The sequence below is a fragment of the Mesocricetus auratus genome, unplaced genomic scaffold (genome assembly GCF_017639785.1).
Source record: "Mesocricetus auratus isolate SY011 unplaced genomic scaffold, BCM_Maur_2.0 Super-Scaffold_100013, whole genome shotgun sequence".
NCBI classification, from domain to species: Eukaryota; Metazoa; Chordata; class Mammalia; order Rodentia; family Cricetidae; genus Mesocricetus; species Mesocricetus auratus.
This window is the reverse complement of record NW_024429196.1, coordinates 22,476,892-22,504,105: the sequence shown is the minus strand read 5'-3', so window position 1 is coordinate 22,504,105 and position 27,214 is coordinate 22,476,892. Positions and strand designations below refer to the sequence as shown.

The 27,214-nt window shown below is 44.6% G+C and overlaps 1 protein-coding gene across 6 annotated transcripts in view; it reads right to left on the bottom strand.

Moving 5' to 3' along the window:
* Positions 1-27,214, bottom strand: part of Frmd4a (FERM domain containing 4A) — a 574,646-nt gene that overhangs the window by 66,230 nt on the left and 481,202 nt on the right. For all 6 annotated transcript variants that reach the window (XM_013121372.3, XM_040755499.1, XM_013121371.3 and 3 more), the window contains 4 exons: positions 15,938-16,021; positions 11,891-11,956; positions 11,198-11,255; positions 8,725-8,811 (listed from right to left, as the gene is read on the bottom strand). In XM_013121372.3, coding sequence (XP_012976826.1) covers positions 8,725-8,811; positions 11,198-11,255; positions 11,891-11,956; positions 15,938-16,021 — 295 coding nt within the window. The remainder of the gene's footprint in view (positions 1-8,724; positions 8,812-11,197; positions 11,256-11,890; positions 11,957-15,937; positions 16,022-27,214) is intronic.

The window sequence follows — 27,214 nt, the reverse complement described above, 5'->3', positions numbered from 1 at the left end:
GTGTTTGTGAGCCACCTGACATAGGTTTTAGCAACTGAACTTTGGTCCTGGACAACAGCAGCAAGCACTCTTAACCACAGAGCCATGACTCTAGCTGCATTAATGTCTTAATAGAAGCTTGACTTGCTGTTTCAAGTGGGTAGTTGACTTTGACTATGTGGGAATGACCAGAGAAGCCTGAGACTACCTGGGGCTTTATCTAGGGACAAGGAAAACCACACAAAAGTAACGGTGTGAGATAAAAGAGCTGCGTCCCTGTGGGTTTGATGTTCTTGTCATTCCACGAAAAGTCGGGAAAAACAAAGTCGGTCCAAAAGTTACTACTGGTTTGTGGTTCTTTTGGCATGAGTGGGGCTACTGAATGCTCCCCTGCAATGCTCTGGAATCCAACTATAGCATTTGGTTTTGATTTTCGTCTTCAAATTGCATCCAGGGTCAGTGGGGCTCCTAGAGTAGTGGGAATCTGTCTGCAGGATTCTTTAGAAGCTTCTCAGTCTCAAGGGCTCTGCTATGCTGTCTGGCTTGGTGTTTATTTGAATGTTATAAATACCCGACGTCCCGTTTGACCCCTACTGTCTACACCATCAATGTGGCTATTTATATGGCCTTTCTCAGTGTTGGTGCAGGCACTGTATAGGGCCAGAGAGGAAAAGATGTCTAGGAGACTAGACATTGGACTAGGAAGAGGATTAAGCCACACGCCTATCAGCTGGGGAATACTGCCCTGGCCATCTAATCAGATATGGCTTGGGTACTGGTTCATGAGGAGAACACTTAAAGATATACATGGAGTCTTTCTATCTAGAAATTGGTGTTCTCAATCTGGGGAGATAGCTCAGTTACTATAGTGCTTGCCTTGCAAACATGAGGACCTGGGTCTGATACCCAGAATCCATGTGGAAAAAAAAAGCAAGGTGTGATAGTGTAGTGTGCACTTATTTCAGCACTATGGAGGCAAAGCAGGCAGGCTTGTTGGCCAGTTTAGCTTAGGTTGGGAATTCTGGGTCAGTGAGGGACTCTGTCTCGAAGGAAAAAGGGTGAGTGCCTGAGGAATGACACCCGAGGCTATCCTCTGGCATGTGTGAACGCCCATGTGGGCTCACGTGCGCGTGCACACACACACACACACACACACACACACACACACACACAGACACACAGAGCCAGGTTTGGCAGAATAATACTGTAATCACAGCTACATGGGAGGGTGAGGCTGGATAATTTAGAGTTTGAGGCTAGCCTGGCTTACAGAGAGAGTTCAAATCCAGCCTGGGTATCTAGTGAGATGTCACCTCCAAACAAACAAGCAAACACAAAACAAAAATCATCCACCTGGGTAACACAATGCTGATTTTCCTGCTCAAAGACAAATGGACTTTTTCTCAGAGGTGACAGTCTGACGGGAACATGAGATCCCCAGAAAAGACTGGAATATGAGCTTGGAGTCTGGCATTCTCAGAATGGTCTCCCCAGGAACCTGTGGGAACAGAGGGACCCTGGGTTCCCAGACTCAATAACCGAGGAAGAAACCTCCTCTTAACAAAGGCGCATTGTCTGTGCTCCCTCCCGCCTCTCTCGTTCAGTATAAAAGAAACTGTAATGATATTTGCTAAGTCAAGGGCAGATGCTCTCTCGTCTTGACAGGGGGAAATTCTTGGAGGAGTGAACTTACTCAAAGTAGAGAAAACTAAGTTATATCCATTCTGTCTGTGTCTTTCAGTCTTCTTTTCACAGATAAAAAGAGATGCAGAGAGGTTAAATGTGTCACAGCTCCGTCCTTCCCATATCAGAAGTGAACAAACAGCATTCAAATTCCCACCATTTACTTCTAGCTCTGAGTAGATGCAAAGGCCACTGGTTTACAAAGCACTTTTGTGTGTGTGTGTGTGTGCGTGTGTGTGTCCGTGTGCGTGTGTGTGTCCAGACAAGCACACAACTGCTGAGCCACATTCTAACCCTTGATTGAGGCAGGGTCTTGCTTTGTCACCGCAGCTGGCCTAGAGCTCCAGGTTTCAATTCCCAAGTGCTGGGGTTACAGGCATGCTTGACCTGGGGAGTTAGTCATTTGGGTAACTTCTTATGCTCCTCCCCAACATCCATGCTGAGTACCTGGCCCCTAGTTTTAAGGCTAGCTCTCCTTGCTGACCTCCTCTGCAAGGAGCTGTCACCCACGGGCACTGAACCTTTGCAGGCCCACTCATTCCATGTTGTGATCTGAAGGAGTGCTAAGAGGTGGCTCCTTGATCCTGTACCGTGAAGGAGCAAGAGCTGCAAAATGCTAAGAATGCTAAACACATCAAGTAGCGTTTCCTCTGGCATGCACAGAGGGTGTGGTTTCTAAGGAGAACAGACAAGCTGGAAGAAGCAAGGCACCCAGCCAGGGCCAGGCAAGTCAGAGGGCTCTGCAGCCAGCAGACGGAGTCAAAGGTGCCCAACCAGAAGTTGGACCACGCCAGCAAGGAACAACATTCTTATAGCACTGAGTAATTGAGCAGGGCCATGCTGCTGGGAGTTAGCTCATAGTTAATGGAATATTTCCTGTTTTCCCTTCCTGTCTCATCATCTCATAGAATTAAAAAAAAGTCTTTATTCATCTGGGGGAGGTGACAGGAATGCATCAGACTCTGGAGCCATTGCCCCATCTCTGAAATACTCTCAGGAGTCAGAAAGCCACACTAGCTGCTCAGAGGCTGGCCAATTACTTTGTTCCTTTTCCTAATGCCTCAGAAGGGACCCTGAAGTGCTCCTAATTGTGCATCTAAGCATACTTAAGAGCCCCCCCTAAGTGCACATCAAATAAATAAGTAAATGCTGCCTACTGAATATGTAACAAGGCCTGACTCGACTGCCCTTCCCAGAGGATAGCTTTCATTCAATATAGACTAGTTTGGGAGTAGAATCTGCAGTGCCGATTTATGGATATTGAATACTACTTCTTTTGGGAGGTCTTGTGAGTCACATGTTTCAAGCATGGTCTAACTTTCTCAAAGGTCCATTAAGTAAGTATTTTTTGTTTTCTTCTTATCATGGCTTCTGATGACCAGAAGTGAGACTGGTCAGTTTGTCAGCAAATCTGAAGGTTTCAAAACAGAACTTCACACAGAATCTCAGTACTGGTAGTGGAGTCATGAAGTGTGGGACAGCCACCCACACTTCCATGACTGCGGTTAAAGAGAAGGGGCTGGTGATCAGAGAGATTAAAGCGGCTGTTATTTCCTTGGGCTTTGATCTAAGGACTGTGGGGAGCTACTCTATAGAGGGAGCCCATTGTGAGGTAGACCCATCTGTGCACCTCAAGACCTTGATTCTGTCAGGCTGCATTGACAAGGCCTCTCCACTGTATGAAATTTACTCTACATTCAAATACTTCAGAAAAGAGACAAAATACTCTTGCTTGTACCAGCATAATTGTCAGAATGTGTAGGTCAGCCAATGTCACCACTGCCAGGAGGTTTTCAGACTTTGACATACTAAGTCTCAGTGACTGGCCACAAATGCAAACTAAGGGGTAATCTGAGATTGACCCCAAGGCCCCAAACATCCATTGGGTACTATTTCCTTAACCCCCAAGGTCAAGAGGACTCTAATTTAGGAAATGAGTGCCTAGGTAGTGAAGTATTTCTATACACATGTGCACACATGTTAAAGGTGGTTGGCAATGGGTGTGGTAACATATTAAAGGTAGTCTGGAATGAAACAATAATCTATGGAGAGGCAGAATTTTTCTTCCTTGGCCACCATGATCTTCCCATTCTTTATTCACTGCTAAACTAAGACAGAAGTGTGTGTGTGTGTGTGTGTGTGTGTGTGTGTGTGTGAGAGAGAGAGAGAGAGAGAGAGAGAAAGAGAGAGAGAGACATTCCCTCCTCTGATTCTACATTAAGATACATAAAAATTAGCAGACCTACTGCCTATTGGCAAGAAAAGAGTAACACTAGCCAAAGGGATCTTTCCAAGTGGCATGTGGTATATGAGTATTGACAGGAGCTGAGAATCTGGGAGGAAGGCTTAAGGTAAGAGGACAACTTCCCTGTGTGAAGGATGCAAGCAGTTATTTCCTGAGAGTCGATGGGTGTGTGTGTGTGTGTTGATAGAGGCTCGTACAACAAGTTATAATGTACTTAGAAACTTACCATGTATACAAGCAAGGAGCATTGCAGCGGGGGATGTACACCTATGATAGATTTCGTTCATTTAAAATTCTGGTTGTTGCTACTTTAGGGCATTCGGAGGACTAGTCTTCTGTGCTGGCATCTGTGCTGGTTAGGTTTTTTGTTTTTTGGGGTTTTTTTTTGCCACCTTAGTACAAGCTATGGTTACTTGGGAAGACGGAAGTTCAAATGAGAAAATGCCTCCCTCAGATTGTCCATTATAGAGCATCATCTTGATTGGTAGGCCCCAGCTCATGTTGGGCCATCTGTCCCTGGCAGGTTGTCCTGGGCTGTATAAGAAAGCAGGCTGAGCAAGCTATGGAGAGCAAGCCGGTACGCAGCTTTCACCCATGTCCTCCTCTTCAGTTCCTGCCTCCAGGTTGCAGCCCCTGGTTTTTTACATTTAAAACTTATGAATTCTTCTGAACACATTCAAAAGGCAAAACCCAAGTTTTTAAAAAAAGTCACCACATGTATTATTGTTTCTGACAAAATATGCTCTGGGGGCGGGGAGGGGGAGCAAGAAAAGAATCCTAAGTTTTCGTCTGCTTTAAATCTAATTTTTTTTCCCCAAGAGATAGGGTTTCTCTGTGTAATAGCCCTGGTTGTCATGGAACTTGCCCTGTAGACCAGGCTGCTGGCCTTGAACACAGAGAGATATACTTGCCTCTTCCTACAATTTAAATTTTGTATGCTTTCCATGGTTTTGTTTTGTTTTTTTGAGACAGGATCTTGCAATGTGAACTAGGACGACCTGTAACTAGAGTTCCCGGCCTCTTTATAACAGTTGGCTTTTTCAAAAGGGGTTTGAAATGAAGTTCATAGCTTGTATTGAGAGCTGTACTTAGGGAGGGAAGAATCTGCTTGTAGGTGAGACCCAGGTAGTCTACTGTGGGGTACTGTTAGCAAGAAGCATAGTTCTTCCTCCTACTCAAACCCAGAGGCGCCTGACTTGGCGTTCCACCTCCCCAAGGCCGTTCGGAGCAGGGCTCAGTGACATAGGGTCACTAGAATGCCAAGTTGCGTCTCACCCAGAGAACTAGGACCAAGCCACAGTCCTTCTGACATGAGATAGCCGTCCGCTCTGGACTCGTAGAGATTTGGGGAGACATTTTTGATGAGCGCTATGGGAACACTTGTGTGGATATTCACAGGTAGAATAACAGAAGACAACCCTTAGCCCTTCAAAGGAATGGGGAGAGCCCAGTCTTGCTGCTGCCTCAACTTGAAAGTTGGCTCCTAGTACTATGGTTCCATGTGGCAGAGCTGCGGCTGTAAGTGGGTCAGAATGTCAGTGAGGGCCTCTGCTCGCTGCTGGGTGGGAAGAGCTGCCCGGGCAGAAGAGGTAGTTGTTGCCACAGATGCCTCCAGGTACTTAGTTCTGGGCACCGATCATCTCCTGAGCATCCCTGGAGGCTTATGGGGATGATCCTGGCCCCAGTGCCAGGAGGGTGTGCTACCACCTGGAGGACATCCCTCACGTGCAGCTCACTCATCTTCTGTGCTTGGGAATACTCCAGCTCTCAGTACCCAGGGACAAGCCAGTCATGCCTCCTCTACCTGGCCAGCTTTTCCCAAGTCTCAGTGCAGGGAGCACAGATGGCCTTGAGTGATGGTACCTGTCTCCAGACCCACATGAGTATCCTTGTAACACTTCCTACATGCATAGCAGAGAGTCAGAGAGACAAGGTGGACCCAGGAAAGCAGCTGTGAATTCCACCACCTTCCTGGAGTTTCTGACACACAGTGGAGGTTAAGAACTTGCTTTGGAGATACCAAGGAGGGACTTGGAATGCTCTGTAAGCAAGCCTGCAGTTATAACTCTCTTCCAGGTGTGTGCACCTCCTTAACACAAGCATGTTCTGGTGCTCTGAGCTGCTCAGAGTCTCTCCTGTTTTCTACATGTAACAAAAAGGGGGTTGAGATGCTAATGATGTTGGGTACTGTGAAAAAGGACTCCTCCCCAAATCTTCCAGCAGCCTGGATTTCATAACTATGACTTTCATTCACTCTTCAGTTTTGCTCCCTTAACATCTTGGCAGACACACAGACCCCTCAAAGCTAATGAAGCAGAAGCATCACTTGGCCTGACTGGGGTTTGGAAGGACTGTTCCTAACTTTATATTCAGCTTGTGCACTCATTTTCCAAGGACCCCCAAACTGCACATGATCCCGTACAGGCAGCATCCCCCAGTCTCCCAGGGACTTCCATGACCAAGAACTGGAAATTTTCACCCATGAATGCTGGTGGCTTTTCTGGGGCTCCAACTGCTGTCCTTCCTTCTCTATTGATGCTATTTCCTCTTAAAAGAACTTTCTGTGAGTACTAGAAACCAAATTCAGTTCTGATAGTGATTAATTTATTGAGTCCATGTTATGCATCTCTCTTGCGTTTTACATATACCAAGTGCTATATTATCACTTTCATTAGAATTATGCTTAAGAGAAATTAAGAAAAATCAGCTACACAGGAATACAGTGGACAGAGGTTTCAATACTCTTGGTATGGCTTTCACAGACTGGCCTTGGGTCACTTATGCTTTGGAAATTCTTGACACCTAAAAGCTCCAACTGAATACCTAAGTGCCTACTCTCTACAGTTCCCTGGTGTCCATCCAGACCCACTCCTGTGAATGTCCTAAGCGGTGTTGTCCTCCCAGCTTTCCCCTTCCAAGGAGGGCAAGGCAGAGCTGCATACATTGCAACCAGGCCTTTGTGAAAGGCGCTGGAAATGTGTCATTTGCGAGTGGGAAAAACATCAGTTTGGCTGGATGGGAAGAAAGAAGTGGTGATGTAAAAGAGAAGGAGGAAGTGAAGAGGGAACTCAAACAAAGGACTAGAAAGGCCAGCTGGAGAAAAGTACAGGGGAAACAGAGAGACGCAGCAAGGGAGAGGTGTAGGTCCACAGCCCAGAAAGCTAAGAGCGCTGAGCAGGAACAGGGGGCACTGTTCACTTCTTATGTGTCCATGGAAAGCAGGTTTTGGAGCTTGCCACACAAAGCAACACACTCCGCAAAGAGGCAGGTTCTTGCTGCATTATTCCCAGTGAACAACTCCTCCATCATTTGTTCATGATCTTAACTTAGAAATGAAATGATTTACTGATCAATTGAGTGAAAATTCTTTCTACCACAGGGCCATTTTTCTACCACTAATTTAAGGAAGAAAGTGACTAAGAGGATAGTGTTTACTTCATAAAGTGGTCAGCCCAGGTGTGTGGTGTGACCAGACCAGGTGTACATAGAGTGTGATCAACCCAGATGTACATAAGAGTGTGTTTAATCCAGATGTGCATAGAGTGTGGACAGCTCAGGTATACATAGAGTGTGGCCAGCCCAGATGTACATAGGGTGTGGTTAGCTCAGATGTGCAAAGAGTGTGGACAGCCAAGGTATGTGCATAGAGTGTGGTCAGCTCAGGTGTACATAGAGTATCATCAGCCCAGATGTGCATAGATTGTGGTCAGCCCAGATGTACATAGAGTATCATCAGCCCAGACGTGCATAGATTGTGGTCAGCCCACGTGTACATAGAGTATCATCAGCCCAGAGGTACATAGAGTGTGGACAGCCCAGATGTACATAGAGTATCATCAGCCCAGATGTACATAGCGTGTGGTCAGCTCAGGTGTACATAGAATGTGGACAGCCCAGATGTGCATAGATTGTGGTCAGCTCAGATGTGCATAGAGTGTGACCAGCCCAGGTGTGCATAGAGTGTGGTCAGCCCAGGTGTACATAAATTGTGACCTACCCAGATGTATATAGAGTGTGTTTAGTCCAGATGTGCATAGAGTGTGAACAGCTCAGGTGTGCATAGAGTGTGGCCAGCCCAATTGTGCATGTGAGTTATCAGTCCAGATATGCATAGAGTATGGTCAACACACATGTATTTGGTGGGTTTCTATCCTAGTCATAGATACAACAGCTTGGGCAGCAGTCTGGGAGGGCATAATGGACCAACGGTTCACTCTCACACCAAAAACATTTTTCCATCTAAGTTTTCAATTTCTTCTTGTTTGGAAAACATTGTACAAGTGAAAACAAAATTCAAACACATTTGTGTTTCCAGTGACTTGACTCCCTTTCTCTGGGGTAGATGACTCTAATCTCTGTTCACTTCTATGATTCCATAAAGGCATTTGCCAGATTGCCAAGACTTTTTCTAACTCTTAATATTTCCATCTCTCCTTGACCTGTACACTCTCTTGACCTACTCCTAAAACCTACTCCAAAAACCGTCATGGAGAACTCAGATTCGCCTCAGGAGATAATGTTCCTTCATTTTGCCAAAACACGCATGATAGCTCCACAGAGCCCATTTGCCCATCTGCTCTTGGAAGATGGAGCCAAGCACCGAATCTTACTTAAGTAATTATAACACTTTGTTTCCTTAGAGACTGGGAGAGAAAATATTTACCCAGAGAACTCTGGCAGGATTGCCATAGAGTAATTTATATATACATACATTAGCATGGGATTGGTGAGTCCTCAGGCTGTGCAATGCTAACTCACTCTACCCCATTCCTCTCTCAAAAGAAAGCCCTGGAGCCCACAGAAGAGGGCACCCTTACCTTCCTTGGCTTCACTTTATCATGGTAGTCATACTGGAAGATGCCTTTGTAGCTTAGTCCCAGCCACCACGGTATCCCCTGCTTGTCCTAGGATATCGAAAGGAGTATAGGTCAACACAGGGCTGGAGAAGATAAACACAGACCAAGAGGTTTTCTGGCCCAGCTGATGACAAGGGAGAGGGTAGTGTCTCTGGAGTAGAAGGAACCTTTCTACTTTATCTTTAAGATGTGCCTATCGTGGACACATGCTCAGTTATGTGAACAGCACAGGGACCAAGCCCGAGCTGGGCAACTGATTCGGTTTCCAAACAGAACCACAGCCAGGACGCCTATCTTACTTATTTGGTGTAAGCATGCATACCTGTTCCTATGTGTACAGGTGTACACACATACATGGGCTTGCATGTGAAGACCAGAGACTGACATTGGTTGTTTCCCCACACCCCTACTCTCTCTCTACCTTATATATTTTTTGAGATAGTTTTTTTTTCTCGGAATCTAAAACTTTCTGAGTGACTAGCACTGGTTGCTCTGAGAGCCCTAGAGCTCCCCCTACTTCTGCCTCACTAGCACTGGACATTTCACTGAGTGCTGGAGATCTGAACTTTGGTCCTAATGCTTACATAGCACTTGACCTATTGAGCATCTTCCTACCCTTCCATCTTCACCTCTTAACCAGCAAGTGCAAGTACCGTGTCCCCTGCCCCTCAGAGCCAGGTGGAGCCTCTCACTCACCATACAGAAAAACATAGAATATGCTCAGCGTTTTACAGAAAATGAATGACTTTCTGATCACAGAAACTGACACTGACCGTCAGACCCAGAGAGAATCCAGGAGACCCTGGGAGGGGCTTCTTTCCTTCAAAGGGCAGAGGCATTGAAGCCGAGGGCTCAAACTTTAACGGAAATTAAACCTTCCCAGCCACACTGAGCCGATGGCAGCACAGGATAAGGGGTATCACCTTGCTATCCTGCTCACCCAAGAAGACAGCCGAATGAGGATGTTTAGGACTTGTAGCAAAGCTGAAACCAGAACATTATTAGGATTGGATTATAAACCCTGGGCCTCTCTGTTTATACATTTTATAAAGGTCCTTATCACCTGAGTGAGAACAGTTGCTCTTTTGAGGATAACTCTGAGTGGCTCTCAAATGCTTCCAAATGCTAGGTCTTTATGCCTGGCACAGAAAGCAGCCTTTCCCCAAGATTTATACTAATTTTCACATGTGTGAATGACTTAATTGATGTCTTCATCACAGGAGTCCTGGAAACTCAAAATGAGTATGACACTTTGCAATTATTTGCCAGAATAAGTTATTTGAAGTTAAGCAAAAAGATTAAAAACAAAAGAAATACATTTTGGGGAAAAATCATTCAAACCTCCAGGAATATATGGTTTCTTTACAATCTTTTCTTTTTGTGTGGGGATTGAACTCATGGCCTCACTCATGGACTTTACCACTGAACTACCCTACTCCATTTAAAAAAATAGTTATTTATTTATTTATTTATTTACAGCACAGAGGATTACACTCAGGGTCTTGTACATGCTAGGTAGATGAATAGATGGGTGGATAGATAGACAGATAGATAGGTAGATGGATGGACAGACAGACAGATGTGTAGTGTAAGATCATTATGTTGCTCCCTTGTTGCTGTCTCCGGGAGGTACCCATGAATGGCACTGATTCTACTGAATAAAACCAGAGAAAACTCAGTGACACCATGAAGTCAGAGTGATGAACCTCAGTACATGGGATTCAGAGCCCTTTTTCATGAACATTCTTACTTGGGGGTCAGTGGCCACATCCTCCTACACAACATTACTGGACTTTGGAGGGGATTCACCTTTCTCATGTGGAACAGTAGAAGTTCCCAGAGGCCAGGTCGCCCTGCCTGGCACTGTGACTTAGGCTTGAGAAAGGCGGGCACCTTTAGCTATCATATCAGAAAGAGATCTCAGTGTGGCTGGACCTAAATAGAATTTAGACTGAAGCTAATGTCACACTAGATTTGATAATGCCAAATTCAACAGCACAGTCTCAGGCTCTTTCTATGGTCCAGTTCTCCTTGGAAAGCTGGCTGTGTGGGGCAGACCCCCAGGAGAAACACAGCATCTGCCACAGGCTTTTGGCCTCTCTGGTTCCTCATATTTAATGGAGTCTTTCTGGTAAGAGGCCCTGAAGCCCTGACTTCCCAGGATTCCTCTGAGACTGAAAGGAAGTCGAGATCTCTTACATTACTTCACAGAAGAAAAAAAGAGTTTTGGAGAGCTACTCTATCAAGAGTTAGTACCCCAGGGATAAAGTTCAGTTGCTCAATTTCCCCTGGCAAGTAGTCTTTCTGATCAAGCCAACCTCCATCAACTCTATTCCCCTCAGAAACTGCAGATGAAAAAAGAAGAGAATTGTCTGCTTGCTTGCTTGCTTTTTCAGGACAGTGTGTGCAGACTTCAGCAAATGAGTTCACTTACCTTCACTGCATAATAGTGGACACCGTAGGTTGGGAGAGACTCCACGATACTCATGTAGCTGTGAAGACAGCACACACAGCAATGTACAATGGTTATTAGGCAGAAGTGGTGTTGTGTCACATCATATGTATGTCCTTCTGCTGGGTGTTATAGAGGTCTGGAGTGGTTATTAACTTGGAAATCAGTAGAAACACCCCTCTCCCTAAATATCTTTTCAAGGAGAAATCAACAACCTTGATGTGTGGCCTACTAACACACAGTCTTTGTGTATGTGTGAGTGTGTGTGTGTTGTGTATATGTGTGTACGTGCTCATGTGTGTATGCATCTGCAAATATAATTGCGGGTATGTGTAAGTTGCTGTTGACTGTCTTCCTCTATTACTCTCCGCATTATTTTTTGAAACTCGGTCTCAGTGGCATGGAGCTCATTGATCAGCTAGGCGGGTGGGCTAGTGAAGCCTCGGGATCTGCTTGCCGACTTCGCGGTGCTGCCCTTATGCACATTGCCATGCCTGTTGTTTTGTTTTGTGGTGTTTTTTTTTGTTTTGGTTGTTGTTTGTTTGTTTTTGCTTTTATGTGGGTTCCGGGATCTGAATTGGGGTCCCTCTGCTTACAGGGCAAGCACTTTATTGACTGAGCTGTCTCTCTAGCTCCCAATCACAATCTTAGCGTGCACTCGGTGGGACCACTTACTTCACGATTGCTTGACCCCTCGTCTGGCCATTCAGCTTCTTGTAGTACTCAATGACTCTGTCCTCACTAGAATCAGAAGGAAAGGATTCTGGCATTAGAGGATGAGCATCCTGCCCCCCGGGGCACTAAGACTTCACCCTCCATCCTCCTGAGAACCTCTGAGGAAGCTGCAGCTGGAAAACAACCGTGTCCTGAAATGACATGTCCCAATGCTGCTCAAAGTGAAGTCTCTTAGAAGTGGTAGGGACAGAAAAGCCTGCTTTCTCCTCAGAGGACTTACTTTATCCTTACCTCTGACTGCTAGTCAGTTGGATAAGATTAGTATGCAGGTTGGGGCGGGGCGGGGAGGAAGCTGTCATGGAATAGGAAAACATGAAGAAGCAGTTGGCACCAGTCACAGAGGATGCTATGATTAAACTTGCTCAGTTTTCCCTTCTGGTCCAGTCCACACAGAATCTGGGGCAGTGGGGTAGTGTTGCTCCTACCCAGTGCTCTGGGCCAAACTGTTCTGAGTAGTTAAGACCCAGAACTTCCAAGGCAGAGAGAAAATTATGGAATTTGGACCTGGTAAATAAAAGTCCCAGGGCCACACTGGGAAAACAACATACTAGCTAACAGAATGAGATTACAGTCCATTTATCTTTTGAGGTTTTACTTCTAAAATTAACAGAGGATTAAATGGCTCCTTGGTGACAATGACTAGCCACAATTTTCTTTGACAGAATGGAGTGTGGTGGGGTAATATACAGACTTCCTGGGGAGTGACTGGTGCCAAGAAAGGTGGGAACAATGGAGCCCCCATTACAGTCTCAGGGTCACAGAGTCAGCCCACAGAAAAATGGGGGACAGTTGTTGGCAAAAGGTCTGTGTACCACCTACTAAGGACAATCTTAAATGCTTTATCCTTCATACCCTGAGCTATAGCTTTGACTTTGATTCCCACAGATTCACTTGCCATTTCTTCAACAAGGGGCCTCCTTTAGCTTTGTATTAGAGCATCATGATTGGGAGACTTCATTCACTGATTTTGGGTGCCCATATTAATTCATCACCCCAGAATTTATGTGGAACCTTCTCTACCTCCCCCGCTTCTAGTGAGGGCCTCTATTTTATAAGTTCATGACCTATAATGGCACAGTCTCTACCACATAACTGTGATTTGATGAGGTCAGCTTCTAGATCTGTGGTCAAGCTAACCAATGGAGACGCTAGCCCATTTCTTTTCTAGCTCTGGGCGAGAGCATCCCTGAGGTGTGGGGGTGGGGACTGAAACTCAATATGATGCTCTGCATTTAAGCAAGGCTTAAGAAACGTCAACAACACAAAGTCCCAAACACCGACAGGCAGCTGTTCTACTGGCCTGCCGACAAGGTCTCATGGGACCGACAGCTGCCACCTCCACCCTTGTCCAGCTGCCTGCTATCCAAAGCCATCTGGTAAGCCACAGTGGTGACCTCTCGCCTCCACTTTTCCCACTTCTTTCTTCCCATTAAGTCAACAGGGACCCGTCACGTGATGACACACTCAGTGCCAGCCTGTCCAAGTCCACTCCATCCTGTTCCCACCTGTCTCCGGAACCTATGGGAAGGTTAGGTGTTCCTAGCTCTGCAGACTGTGTCCCTAATACCCCAGATCCATTTAAAGACCACACACAATAACAGTGAGAAACTCACAGGCTACAGAAAGTTGTACTCTCTTTGCTTCTTGCAAATATGTGAATAGGCTGAGCACAAAGCAGCTGTGAGGACACAGTGAAAGGACCATGGACTCATTTAGCACCAGGACGGTCCTTGCTATTGGTTTGTTCACACACAGATGGGTGTGATGCTGAAGGCACCTGGCTTCCCTATCCAGTTGGCTGAGCACTCGGGGTCTGGGTGAGGCCTTAGGAGAGCGCTGGCCTGGTCACATGCCTAAAGCATATACTGTTCAGATGGCTGTGGGTAAGCTGCTCATGCAGAGAGATATTCACGCTGATAAAAGGCAGAGAGCAGAGCCAGAAGGAAGGCTGTCTATATTACACGGACACAGAGGAGTGGGTAGAGACAATGCAAGAGTGATCCAGAATGGGGGGGGAAGGGGGAGCTCTGCAACTGGCATTGGGGTTGGTTTAACAGTGTTAGACAATAAATAAAGACGTGATTGAGGGATGAATTAGGTCAAAGGCAATTCTGACTCCAGACTGTCTACCAACATTACAGTTCTCAAATGTAATTCATCTCTGCATGTGAGAACCATTGGCTTCTGGAGCTATTATCATCGATCTTTTTTAATGAGACAATGTCTCACTTGATAGCCCAGGCTGGCCTTCAACTCACAAATATCATCCAGACAGGTTTTGAATTTGGAGTCCTTCGCATAAGCCTGCTCTTTTTTATTGATACATTTCCAAAGGAAGAATGATAAACAGATCAGGCCTGAGGTACTCTGAGGGATGGAAGTCTACTGATAGAAGATCACAGTTTTGAGAGCTTCTCTGAGAAAAGTGATTTCTGCATATGGGTTTCATCATTATGAGCCGACCTACCCAATCTGAAGGCATCCTTAAGTCTACTTGAATAACTGAATATTTAGTTTATTTACTGCTGCAAGTTAGGTTAAGGTGGAATACTAGTTCAAAAAATTCAGATTGGCAAGCTATGTGTTGGGGTTTACTAGGGTCAACTTGTTCAGTGCTTTCTGTCTCCTTCCCTCTCCTTTCCTCTCCTCTCCTTTCTCCTCCCTCCCCTCTTCCTCCCCTCTCCCCTCCCCTCCTCCTCCTCTCCTCCCCTCTTCCCTCTCTTCCCCTACCCTCCTCCTTTCCTCTCCCCTCCTCTCCTCTCCTTTCTCCTCCTTCCCCTTTTCCTCCCCTCTCCCCTCCTCTCCTCCTCCTCTCCTCCCTTTTTCCCTCTCTTCCCCTCCCCTTCTCCTCCTTTCCTCTCCCCTCCTCTCCTCTCCTTTCCCCTCCCCTTCTCTCTCCTCTCTCCTTCCCCACCCTTCCCTTCCCTTCCCTTCCCATCTCTTATCCCCTCTCAGCTCCCCTTTTCCTCTCCTTCCCTTCCCTTCTCCTCCCCTCCCCTCTCCTCTTCTTTCTTGTACTGAGGGTCTCATACATGCTAAGCAAATATCATACCACTAAATTATATTCCAACCCTTAAATTTTTTTTGTGACAAGGTCTCACTAAGCTGTGGGCTTTGAGTTCATTCTGTAGCTCAGGGAGGCCTTCAATTTGCAATCCTCCTGCCTCAGCCCTCTGAGAAGCTGGGTTGCAGGCCTATGCCACTAAAACTATGTCTTACAAAAGGGTCAGAAGGAATACCAGGGACACAGGGCAGAGGTCAGTGTATAAGTACCCAGCAGGGTTCCAACACATTCCCCAGGAATTCAAGCCCTGCTCCACCATAGCTCTACCACAAATGCCTAAATCACGTGGAATTGGGTAATTTAGGGCTCAGCAAATGAACTATGGCATAATGTTACAAAGGGCTAAAATGGGATATAGGAAACACCAAGGAGAAAGAAAACAACCTGCTTCTTCTGTTGCCAAGGAAACAACCCGCTTTTCCCACCCTTCCAGACCTCCCGCATCCTGCCATCCATTGACAGCATTCCAACATGAAATTGGATTGTGGTGGGAAACACTTAAGGAGGTGCCATTTCAAAAGTGAAATCACAAAAATTTTATTATTAAGGGAGAGACCTAACATATTTGCTATGTAAATAAAAGCAGATAATAATTTCTGGTCTTTTCTTTCTTTTTTCTTTTTTTTTTTTTTTTTTTTTGAGACAGGGTTTTACTCTAGCCCAGGCTATGCTGGAATGTACTGTATAGCCTATGGGGCCTTGAATTTGGAATCTTTCTGTCTCGGGCTCCCCAAATTCTGGTATTATAGGCACAAACCACTACTGCTGACTCTGAAAACAGTTCTGAACATCTAAGTTCCCTGACACAGTGGGGAGGGGAGGAGGCATGTGGGGCTAATAGTTGGGCTTAGTGGTCTGAAGCTCGTGCCCTCCTTGAAGCCGGGAGACTTGTCTATGAGAAGGTTCTGGGACAGGGGTCTTACCAGTAGGCCAGGGAGGGGTGCTCCTTCAGGGCTTGGGTAGGAAGGGCTGGCAACTTTTTCAGGTCACTCCTCACCACCTCATTGCTGAAAGAGAAAGTCAAGAAACATCACATCACCTTCTGAGGAAATAACCACGCTGTTTCATATGACTTGCCTGGCTGAGAGCCCCATACCTGCTCACTCATAACAGCGAGTGACAGGAGGGGGGCAGGGGTGGGGGTTGTCTTTGTTTATGTGACACAGAGGGGAAACATCACAGAACCCACGGAACTGAGGGCTCTCCTTTTCCAGTGCAGGGCCAAGGATGCAGACATGGACAGCCTCCCAACCTCTGCCCTCATAGAAGCATCGACTGTGTGTCAGGTTCTGAGCAGCACTGGGTATGGCTGTGGGAAGGAAAATACCCCAGTGGAGTGGCTTCCAGAGCTCTGCAGTAGGGTATACAGATTTCAAGAAGGGCAGACTCTCTGCTCATCCTGGAAGCACTTTTTGCCTTCTTAGACTCACTTCCTGCTGGAAACTGTTTCGTCAGTGTGATACATAACCTGCCTTTCCTTTGGACAAGCTTGGAGACTACTTTGCAAGTGTGAGGCAGATTATCTGGGACTATCAGGAGGATTGGTGCAAACTGGTCCTGGAGTCGGAGTGTCATCTCCCATAAACTCACACACACTTGTGGTTAAACTCCCCTGGTTCAATCAACCTTCTCCAGGTGCCCACAGTCCCAGAATGATCAACCTTTGGTATGTGGAACGATGACTTTATCATCCACAAAGTTCACACTCCATCTGTACAGAGTTACAGAAATAAAGTCCTAACACATCTCTTAATATTCTAAATAAGTTTACTCTTTTGTATTAGGCTATTCTTATGGCTATGTGACCTCCTACCCCAAAGGTTATACACACCTGTGTCTAGTCACTTAGCAGTTCTGCACCCCCTTATGTTAGAGGTCCCTGGTGTCTAGAGCCATTAACAGTATATATACACGTTGACATGGTTCTGTTATCTAAATAGTGTTTCCTAAAACTGGCCCATCCTCAAACCTCAAGTTTATCAGCTGGGCTTGCCAGGGTTCGTCTTATGGAGACTTGCATTGGGTCCATAGCACTAACCTGGGATATTGGCAGCTTTCTGTGTTGTTCATATAAAGCTAGGTAAACACTGGCCACCAGGAGCTTGGACTTTACCACTCAAAAGCAATGGCCAGGAAATCAATACATAAATAGGAAAGAATGGAAAATTAGGAGGCAGCAAGGGGAAATGGGAAGCTGCAGAATCAGGTGGAAATATCCTGGGGTGATTGGAAAGCAATTATCCTTAAAACTATGCTGTCAACTTAAGGATCTAGAGTCCTTTATATCCCAAGTGGAAAACCACATCGACAGCAATGGCACCAGCAGCTCCACCCCAAAATACAATTGGGGAAAACTGTGCCAGTAATCCAAGTTCATTTCAGTGGTGTCTGGGAATCATCTGAATGTTTAGTAACATTACAATTTAGGGCATTTTCCAAATTTATTAAAAATAAGAACAGGAATGTTTGTGTATTCATCTTTAAGCAGCCAATCCAAAAAAAAAAAAAAAGCTTGTCATCTACTGGCCAGTAAGCTAGAGCCCTCAGTGTTATAAAGAAATTACTGGGGGAGACACAAATGAGGTAGGACACAATCCGTACTGAAAATGTGTTCACAGGGAGCTGAGAAAATGAGAGCTGTTAGTGCAAAGATAACTGGCAGTGTGGGTATAGGAATAAAGTTTGATCATGCTAACTTACACAAGCAATACAAGAGTTCCAAGGAAATGAAGGCCTTTTTCGGGTCTGGTGTAAAAATGGGCTGGCTCTGGGGATGACTCAAAAAGGGGTCATCCTTTGTGAAAAATGGTACAGAGCTCATATTTACTGTCAAGGCAGCTGTGTAACTTGATTGGAAGAGATCATTTGTAAAGGACAATGTGGCTGAAAATATAGTTTGGGAACAGAATTTTGAGGACCTTCAGTGATAACTTAGGAAGGTCCACGGTGCTCCAGTAGATAGTGGCAAAGCTGCTGGAGATTTTCAAAGAGGGAACTTCTGGTGCTCAGGAGATTATTAATGATGGCTTAGAATTACATGCCAAGGAAGCACAGTTTAAGCCAACATAGGTTAAACCTTTGAGATTCCACAGTGGTGAACAGTGGCTCTTTTTTGCCCACTTAACTATGAACACTTGAACAGGGAAATGTGCCTCAATGACTCATCCATGCCAAGGGTGATTCCTTAAGTATCAGAAGGCACTTTTGTGGGGTAAGGTTTTATTTGTTGGAACTGTGAGAAGCAATGGGCAGTGTCTTTTGGAGCTGAAACCTGAGTTCAGACTCCTTCCTTTCATCACATCTAAAATATATTTGGGGAAGGAACTGAAGGAGGAAGAGATCCTTTTACCTACCAACCATGGGTTTGTTGGCAAATAAACATTCCCGATGACAGTCACAGGCTTCACATCCTTGCAGAGGCTTGCCATGGATTCTGTTGTGCTCCTCCAGGGCAAGTTTACACAGAAAAGTTACCAGGGCATGAAGCCTGTCCAAATCCATTACACTCTGGAAGGGATCCACAATTCCCAGGCCTCCCTAGAGGGTGAGTCTGTAGACATGCCATTTGCCTTTTTGCTGTTTATAAACACCTGCAGTCACTGGGAGGTGTCCAGCCCTGCCAGTCTGGCCAACATGTGCAGCTGGAAATAAGCAAGTCCCTCTAATGTTCAGCAGTCGGCTGTGCCTCTGTCCTTAGGAGCCAAGAAGGACGGGCCTGATTAGTACTTGGGTGGGAGAAAGTCACCCCAGTGGGAGAGGTGGCTGAACCACACTGGGACTCTGCAAGGCTGCAGCTAACAAGTGTGCTAGAAATCCCAGCCTTCTTGTCTAGGGACTGTCACACTGTTGCTATCCCAGAGTTCAGTGTGACTGATGAACACTAGCTTAAAAACATACTGTAGAACACATGGCCGTACTATATTTTTAGGAAGAAATTTAAAAAATCTCTTAGACAACAGTTGTTTAAAAAATCCCAGTCTGATTTTTAATATCAACTAGGTGTTATTTTTAAAAGTTTCTGTAGTTTTATTGTTGCCAGTATAGAAATGGTGTTTCAGTGCTGTGCTGTTTGTTTAGGCTGAGAGGATGTGCTTGTGTTTGGCTACCTAAAACTTGGGAAGTGAGAGCGATCTACAGGAGAAAGAAAACATTTCTAGCAATATGACAAATAGAGAACTTACCACATCAAAGAACAACATATTTAGCCAAGACATGATAAAACGAACAAGGACAAAGTTAAGCACCAGAAAAAGGTTGGTAAAGTCTACCATGTGTTTTCCTTTAAAAAAAAAGTTTAGGAGGGGCTGGGGGTTAAGAGCTAAGAGCCTTTGCAGACGACCAGAGTTTGGTTCCCAGCACCCGCATCAGCAGCTCATACCACCTGGAACTCCAGCTCCGGGGAACCTGATGCCCTTTTCTGGCCTTCATGGGTACTGCACTCATGTGCAATCACATAAACAAAAACAAAATATTTCTTAAAGATCTGGGAAATAACATTTTCAGGAAAGTTCACTTGGGTCAAATGAGATGTTCCATGCATTGGGGGAGAAGCCTGGGGTCTCCGGGGTATGCTTAGGGTGGAAGAACCCATCCTGAAACCATTCTTTCAAAAACAAAGCTAGTGTATCGCAAAAGGCTAATCAGAAACTCAGAACTGCTGAGATGGGAATGCTATGCGAGCACCAGCTAAACCCTCCCTAATCGATGGGCATATCACGAAGCTATGGTTCTTCAGGGAGAGAATGTTCTTGAGTAAAGTAGGAGTATACAATCCCTTGCACACATTGCCCAACCCCACAAAGCTCCAGGAGACAAACTTTTCTTAACCTATTTGGTAGCAACTCAAGGGTATGTTTTATTACTTATCGTCCTTTTTCTTTCTCCTCCCCTTCCTCCCCATTCTCCTCCCTTTCCTTCTTCCTCCTCTCCCTTCTTCATTCTTCTCTATCCCGCCACACCCCCAACAGGGCCCAGTCTCATCTAGCTGAGGTTGGCCTCCAACTCCCTATGCTGCCAAGGTTGATCATGAATTAAGATAAATTGCCTTTATTTTATATGCATAGAGGCTTTGCCTGGACAGATGTATGTCTGTCTTATTTTATATGTGTGTAGAAGTGTGTCTGTACATGTGCCTGGTGCCCAGGGAGGACAAAGAAGGTACTGGATCTCCTAGAACTATCTGTAACTGCCTTGTGGGTCCTGGAAATCTAATCTAGGTCCTCTGCAAGAGCAACTGTTGTTAACTGCCGAGCCATCTCTCCAGTCCCTGACCCTGAATTCTTGATCTTCTTCCCATCCTCCCCACCTGCTGGCATTACAGGCACACACTACCGCTTGTGGCAGCATCTGTGTTTTTGTTCAGGGACGGTGATCTCTTTGATGCCAGCTCTGCCTGGCCAGGGTGTCAGTTCCCACCGGAGCCCGCACTCATTTGTATGAAATCTGAGAAATCCTGAATTGAGAGATTCTGAATCAGAAAGCACTGGGACCCTCAAGTCTTACATATGCTCTGCCAGTCCGCATTCATTTATCCATTACTACAAAGAACCTAGAAAGCTCCATGCTGTGTGAGAAGTGAAATTACAGAATTATTTTCTACTGATCTTCAAGAAGTGTGCAACTCTTGATCTTCATTTCTTTCTTCTTCTTCCTTTCTCCAATCCTTTTGTTTTCTGATGGTGAGCCAAGACAACACCGAGATTATAATAAATGAAAGAAAAAAGAGGATGACAACACATAATCTTTTCCTTCCCATCGGATGCTTTGCCCAGGTGTGAAGGCTCAGGGGAGCTCTTGGTTTGGAAGATGTCACAGAGATCGTTCACTTCTGGCCTCCTGTATATGTGAACTCTTTGTCATTGCATTTGACATCTGCAGACCAAGGAAAACATCTGGGGACTCAGAGGTTATTTCCCTCCATGGGATTCTGGGTTTTGGCTGTGTACCATGGGCTAACACCAACACTATCTTAATATGTGCTTGGGTTATTTATCCTTCATTTCTGATGCTAATCACTCAGTTGTATGCGTATCTGCTTCTTACTGAGTCTAATTTTCCTAGGCTTCAAGGAAATCCTTGGGAACTTTTCATTTAGTTATAAATGCGTAAGATGCAAAATGAGCTAAGATTTCTTCCCTCAGCCTGTGATTTCAGGCAAACAATTCTCCCGAAACAGCAAGAGAAAACAACTGATCACTTCCTACAATGCCATTCTTTAACTTGGGAATCTCAGCTCTGAAAATTTGACAGTGTCATGACCATGAACCTCTGTGCTCTTCAGAGTTCACTCAAAATGTGATACCAAGATTAAATCCATACTTAACAAAAGCTTCACAACACAAAGTTCCATCCTTACTTTATAACGGAACAATTTCCACAGGATTTGAATGGTATCAACTTGCAAAAAAAAATTTTTGTGCTTTGAAATTAAATCACACACCCAAAAGCTCAAACGGACTTCCCCCACACAAAACAAAGCTTTCTGTAAATGTTCATAATGTTTCTGTGTGAACATTTCACTCCAGACTCTCAGATTCTGTTCCCCTTGAAAGCTGTCGCTGGTGTGACAGAGTCCTGCTGCTTCTCCATTACTTATGGCTCTCCAGGTCATTTCCAAATCATGGGAAAACTCTACACACACCCTCTCTCTTTTTAAAACAAGCAGATATATGAGAATCATATCAATTTCAATTCGTTGAGATGAGAAGTATAATTCAAGTTTAACACATGTCAATTTTTTTCCTTGGGAAACTGCACTAAGGGAATTGACATGTTTAAGTATAACAGAACTGATTAGATTATGAAAGCTAGAGGCTCCATTACTAATATAAATGTGTGTGTTCTTGTTTTTGTTTTCACTTCTTACCTAAAAAATATCTCAGTAAATCCATCTCTCTCAGAGGGTGGTAACTATTTTCTCTTTAATGGCAATTCAGAAATTGTAGGAGGAAGGTATAAATAATAGTGCCTGTTTGTAATACTAGCTTAGCACTCAGGAGGCTGAGGCAAGGGAATCCTGAATCCCAGGCCAGCCTGGGCTACAGAGTGAGACCCCTTAACAACTTCCCCCATCCCTCCTCCAAATATCCATTTGTACGAAAATAGACACCAGATGATCAAAAGGTCTAATAATGACTTATAATAACTAAACTTGCTGAGTTAGATGAGAATCTTTTATGTAAATGAAGAGCTATGGCTCTAGTAATCTACAAAGTTTGATTTGTAGTTGTGGTGGTTTAAATGAGAAATGTTGTGGTGATCAAAATGCAAAGCTAGCCATAGCCATAGAGCCAGGCAGTAGTGATACACACCTTTAATTCCAGCAGCCAAAGTAGCTAGCCACTGAAGCAGGCACGCATCTTTAATCCCAGGACTCAGGAGACAAAGGCAGATGGATCTCTGTGGGTCTAAGACCACCCTGGGCTACATGAGCGTGAATCAGAGCTCACACAATTAATCCCAGGATTTGAGAGATATAAAAAGAAGAAGCAAAGGGTCTCATGGGAGATTTAGTTTCCAGACAGGGAAGGGTTTGCAATCTGAGGACTGGTGGAGAGCAGTGTAGTCTGGGTTGCACTCTCAGGATTCGTGGAGACAGGATCACCCACTTCTGTCTGAGGTAGAGGTAAAAGCTAGCAGCCAGTTGCATTGCTTTTCTGATCTTCAGCTTGCTTTATTAGATCATAAACAATAAATATATCACCACAAAATGTCTCCCATTGGCTCAGGTTGTTGTATAATTGGTCCCCAGTTGATGGCACTTTTTGGGGGAGGTACAGCCTTGCTGGAAGAAATATATCCTTGGGGATGGGCTTGGGTTCTAGCCTTGACCCACTCCCTGCTCTCTTTCCCTGCTTCCTGTGTGTAGATGAAAGTGTGAACAGTCAGCTTCCTGACCTGTCACCATGACATGCCTTCCTACCATGATAGACTCTATCTCTCTAGAACCATAAGGCAAAATAAACTACTCTTTCTTAAGTTAATTTTAGTCATGGTCTTTTATCATAGCAATGAACGAGCCAGCAATATATAGTATTGTTTTAAATCTACCAGCACTCAAACTTGTAAGCTGGACAAGTTCTTATCTTTTGAAATATAGTCACTGATATGGATGCACATATCATGTTTTTTAAGATTTATTTATTTATTTATTTATAATGCAGTATTCTGCCTGCATGCCAGAAGAGGGCACCGGATCTCATTATAGATGGTTGTGAGCCACCATGTGGTTGCTGAGAGTTGAACTCAGGACCTCTGGAAAAGCAGCCAGTGCTCTTAACCTCTGAGCCATCTCTCCAGTCCCCACATATCATGTTTTAAAGATGTGTACAAGGAAATGAGATCTTTCTCGTCTTTTCCAGGAACTTCTAAAACTCTTGCTCAAGTCCATGACTTGCATTCACTGACTTGACTAGAAAGACTTCAAAGCCTAGAATTTTTAGAGACAAGCCCATCTTAGTTTACGTTAACTACTAATATACTCTCAAAGGGGGGCAGACCTGATTTCAAAAGTAGAAAGAAAAAAATCAAGAGAACACTGTTTTTTTTGTTCAACAAGGTTTCTTTCTTTCTAGAGTAGTGACCATACAGTTCCATGGTTTATAGAAGATAAAATATTAAAAGGTCATTATACTCTTTGCTTTTAATTGCTCTCTCAGGGACCTAAGAACATGTGGCTCTTGGAAGTTAATGGGGATGTTTGAGCATAAATAAACACCACAACTCCTCATTTGAAAATCAGTCTCTTGTGTTAATGAGGGCTGCTATGTGCCTCTATCAATTAAGCAATACATTGCTCTATTTCCAAAATCAGGATTTTCTTTTTGAAAAGAAATACAAGTAGAACTCTACAGTAAGGACACAGTACGATTTCTTCCCAACCCCTAACCCTGCCCCCATAAGCTCAGACTCTCTCACACAGACCAGCATTTGATTGTGTACAGATGTTATTACGGCTTGAATTTGAAATTTCCCCCAACAGGCTCATGTTTTGAATGCTTGATCTCTAGTTGGGGTGGGGTGCTATTTTGGATGTCTGGAAACTTTGGGAAGTGGGGGTGTGGCTGAAGGAAGTAGGTTGTCTACGGGGGGGGGGGGCTCTAGGAGTTAATTACCCAGTCTACTTCCTGTCTAGTGTTCTGCTTCCTTTAAGCCATGTTGTGGATACTTCATCCCACCACACATACCCACTACCATGATGCTTTGCATCAGTAGTACATGAGGCCAAACAACCATGAATGGAATGAGTCCTTACACACATTGATTGTTTCTGCCAAGTATGTTGGTCACAGCAGCACAAAAGCTAATAACAATGTCATATACACTAATTCCCAGATAGTCAATCAAAACCTTGCTTCTTTTCCTTGTTGGACTGTGTTTTCCTGGACTGCTGAGTCTGTTGGTGTTTCCTATCTTTCTCCACCTCTGCAGTATGTGGAGGAACTTGCTAAATGGGGAGTCCACCAGATAGACATAGTGTGACTCATGGACCTTTATATGGAATTTCTTTACTGAGTCTTTTTCAGTTGGCTTATGGGTCCTGACACAGCTTGTGTTACAGGAGCCTGTTTAGTGATTAACATCAGTGTTGGGGAAGTTAAATATTAAATAAAAACATCCCTGGAGGGGCTTGGAAGTGATTAAGCCACTTACTGTACAAGGATGAGATCTGAGTTCAGATCCCCACCATCCAAGTAAAGAGAGTCAGACAGGGTGGTATGTGTCTGTGATCCTCGCTGGGAGGAGGAGGAAGGAGGATTGCAGGGATTCAGGGGCTAGTCACTCTAGCTAATCAGTGAGAGACTATCTCAAAAGCTAAGATGCAGAGCGTAGAAGAAGGCATCTATATACACATGTACACATGTGCCTATGCACATGTATACATCCACCTGGTTCACAAAAGGGTCAAGCATGAAGAAACTGGTACATTGCAATGAATAAAGATTGTCCACGTAACAGGCAATATCTGCGAGTTGTCTAATGATGATCCATGAAGATTACACGAGGACTTTTCGGTTTTATTCTGTATTGGGCCCACTCCACCTAACATGAGTTCCTATGGCTGCCTTGATTGATAGCTCGGAGGCTATTCAATTGTTTCCAGAGAGAAATGCCAACTCTGCTCACTTCCTGAATGGTGACACATGCGATTTGTTTTTAAACATGAACACACATCAGGAAATGAAACAAGATTATTTGTGCTGTGCTGCGGAAAATAATACAAGTGGGAAAACATTATTTTTAGATAAGACTATTTCCTAACCCTTTAATGATAGCATACAAATTTGTCTACCTTGTGTCAGAATATCAACAGGCATGGTGCATACTTTTCACTCTCACGGGCACTATTCACTTAACTGTCTGTATCTCAGCCATTGGCTTTCAGCATTGCTAGCCCAATATATCATTATCACATTTAGAATGCCGGTTGTGTAGCATATACCTTTAGTTCCAGCATCTGGGAGGCAGAGGCAAGCCCATCTTTGTGAGTTCAAGGCCAGCCTGGTCTACAGATCTAGTTTCAGAGTTTTAGGACAGCCAGAGATATATACAGAGAAACTGTGTCTTGAAAAACCAAAGAAAGAAAGAAATGATGTGTCTTATTCCCAGTTCAAACATATATTATTTTCTTGAGATGATTTTTAATATTTTATTATTTATTTTTTATGTATGTAGTTCATTGATGTGTTCCCATGGGTGTGAATGCATGTGCATGCAGGTTTATGGGAACCAGAGGTTGGCATCAGGGGTCTTCCCTGATTGCTCTATACCTTGTTTTCATGAGACAGTCTCTTCCTGAGCCTGTAGTTCAGTTCTGCCTGGCTAGCTGGCCAATGAGCACTGGAGAATCCTGCCGTGTCTGTCCCCATACTGACACACAGTGCTGCGGTCACATGTGGGCAATGCTGCTTTCAGCTTTTTATACAATGAGCTACAGACCTCATGTTTGCACAGTGGGCTCTGAGAGTTCTGAAGTTCTTGATCTTGAGCCTGCTTTAGAAAATGGTGTGCTATCAGGGGCTTGCGTGCCCCTGCTCACCTCTACATTCTGTGGGGTGCATTTTACAGGATGAGAAAAACTGACCTTGCATGAACTGTCTGGCCTTCCCTTCTCCTGACAGCTACTTCTCTCTGTAGACAGCTGCACTACAAACAAGCCACTAGACAGCTCTGACCAATGAAACGGCCTTTGCATATCTGCTTTCGGCTAACACACTGGCATACTGGAGCTGACAACGGGGCCATGAAGGATGGCGGGGCCAAACCTTTTTTTCTGCCTTCCTGGTACTTAACCTATGTGGCTGCATTCCCAGGACCCTTGGGACAGAGGAGGTTGTTTCCAGCACACACACACACACACACACACACACACACAAACACACACACAAACACACACACACACACACACTGGTAAGGGTGCTCTAAAAAAGAAATACTATTTATGGATTCTGAACTGGTCAATGGAAAAGTTTCTTCAGAGTAAGAACACCAGACTGGATATGTGACCTTTCAAGCAGTTTCCCCAGACTTGCAGAATTTATACTTGTTGACCCTCAATTCTAATCCCAAAATCAGGTCATAAGAAAGGAGTAAAGAACAGATTACAAGATATAGTGTCTACAAACCAAGCAAGCTTCATTCAACAAATGAACTTCATTCAACAAATAAGTGAGGACTAACCATATGCCAAGTTCAAGGTCCCCAGCTAAGGGCTCTCATACCTGCTGCATAGTGAAAATCTGACTCTATTCCCTGCCAAATAGTAGGGAAACCTAAATAAAAAAGGCATAGAGCTCTCTTTACAGAAAACAGTTAAACTGCAATAAAGACCAATAAGGAGTCAGGTAACTATAGCTCACAGGCCCAAATTATACATCCACTCTTGCTTTTGTATGGCCCAAGAATGAATAATAGTTCTTAATTTTTTAAATAGAGAAGATGAGGAAGAGAGGAAAGGAGGAACAAGAGAAAAGGAGGGAGAGAAAGAAAAATTCATGATACATAAGGATTTATGTAATAGTCAAACCTCTATTCCCTAAATAAAGTTTTATTGAAACACAACCGTGTTCCTTAGTTCTCCTACCAGGTGAGGCTCCTTTGACACTTAGAAAAGGTGCAGTTCCTGCTGTGGAGACCATGTGCCCTGGGGAAGCCAGATATTTGGCCTTTACAGAAGAAGCTTGCCAGCTATCATTTTAGGT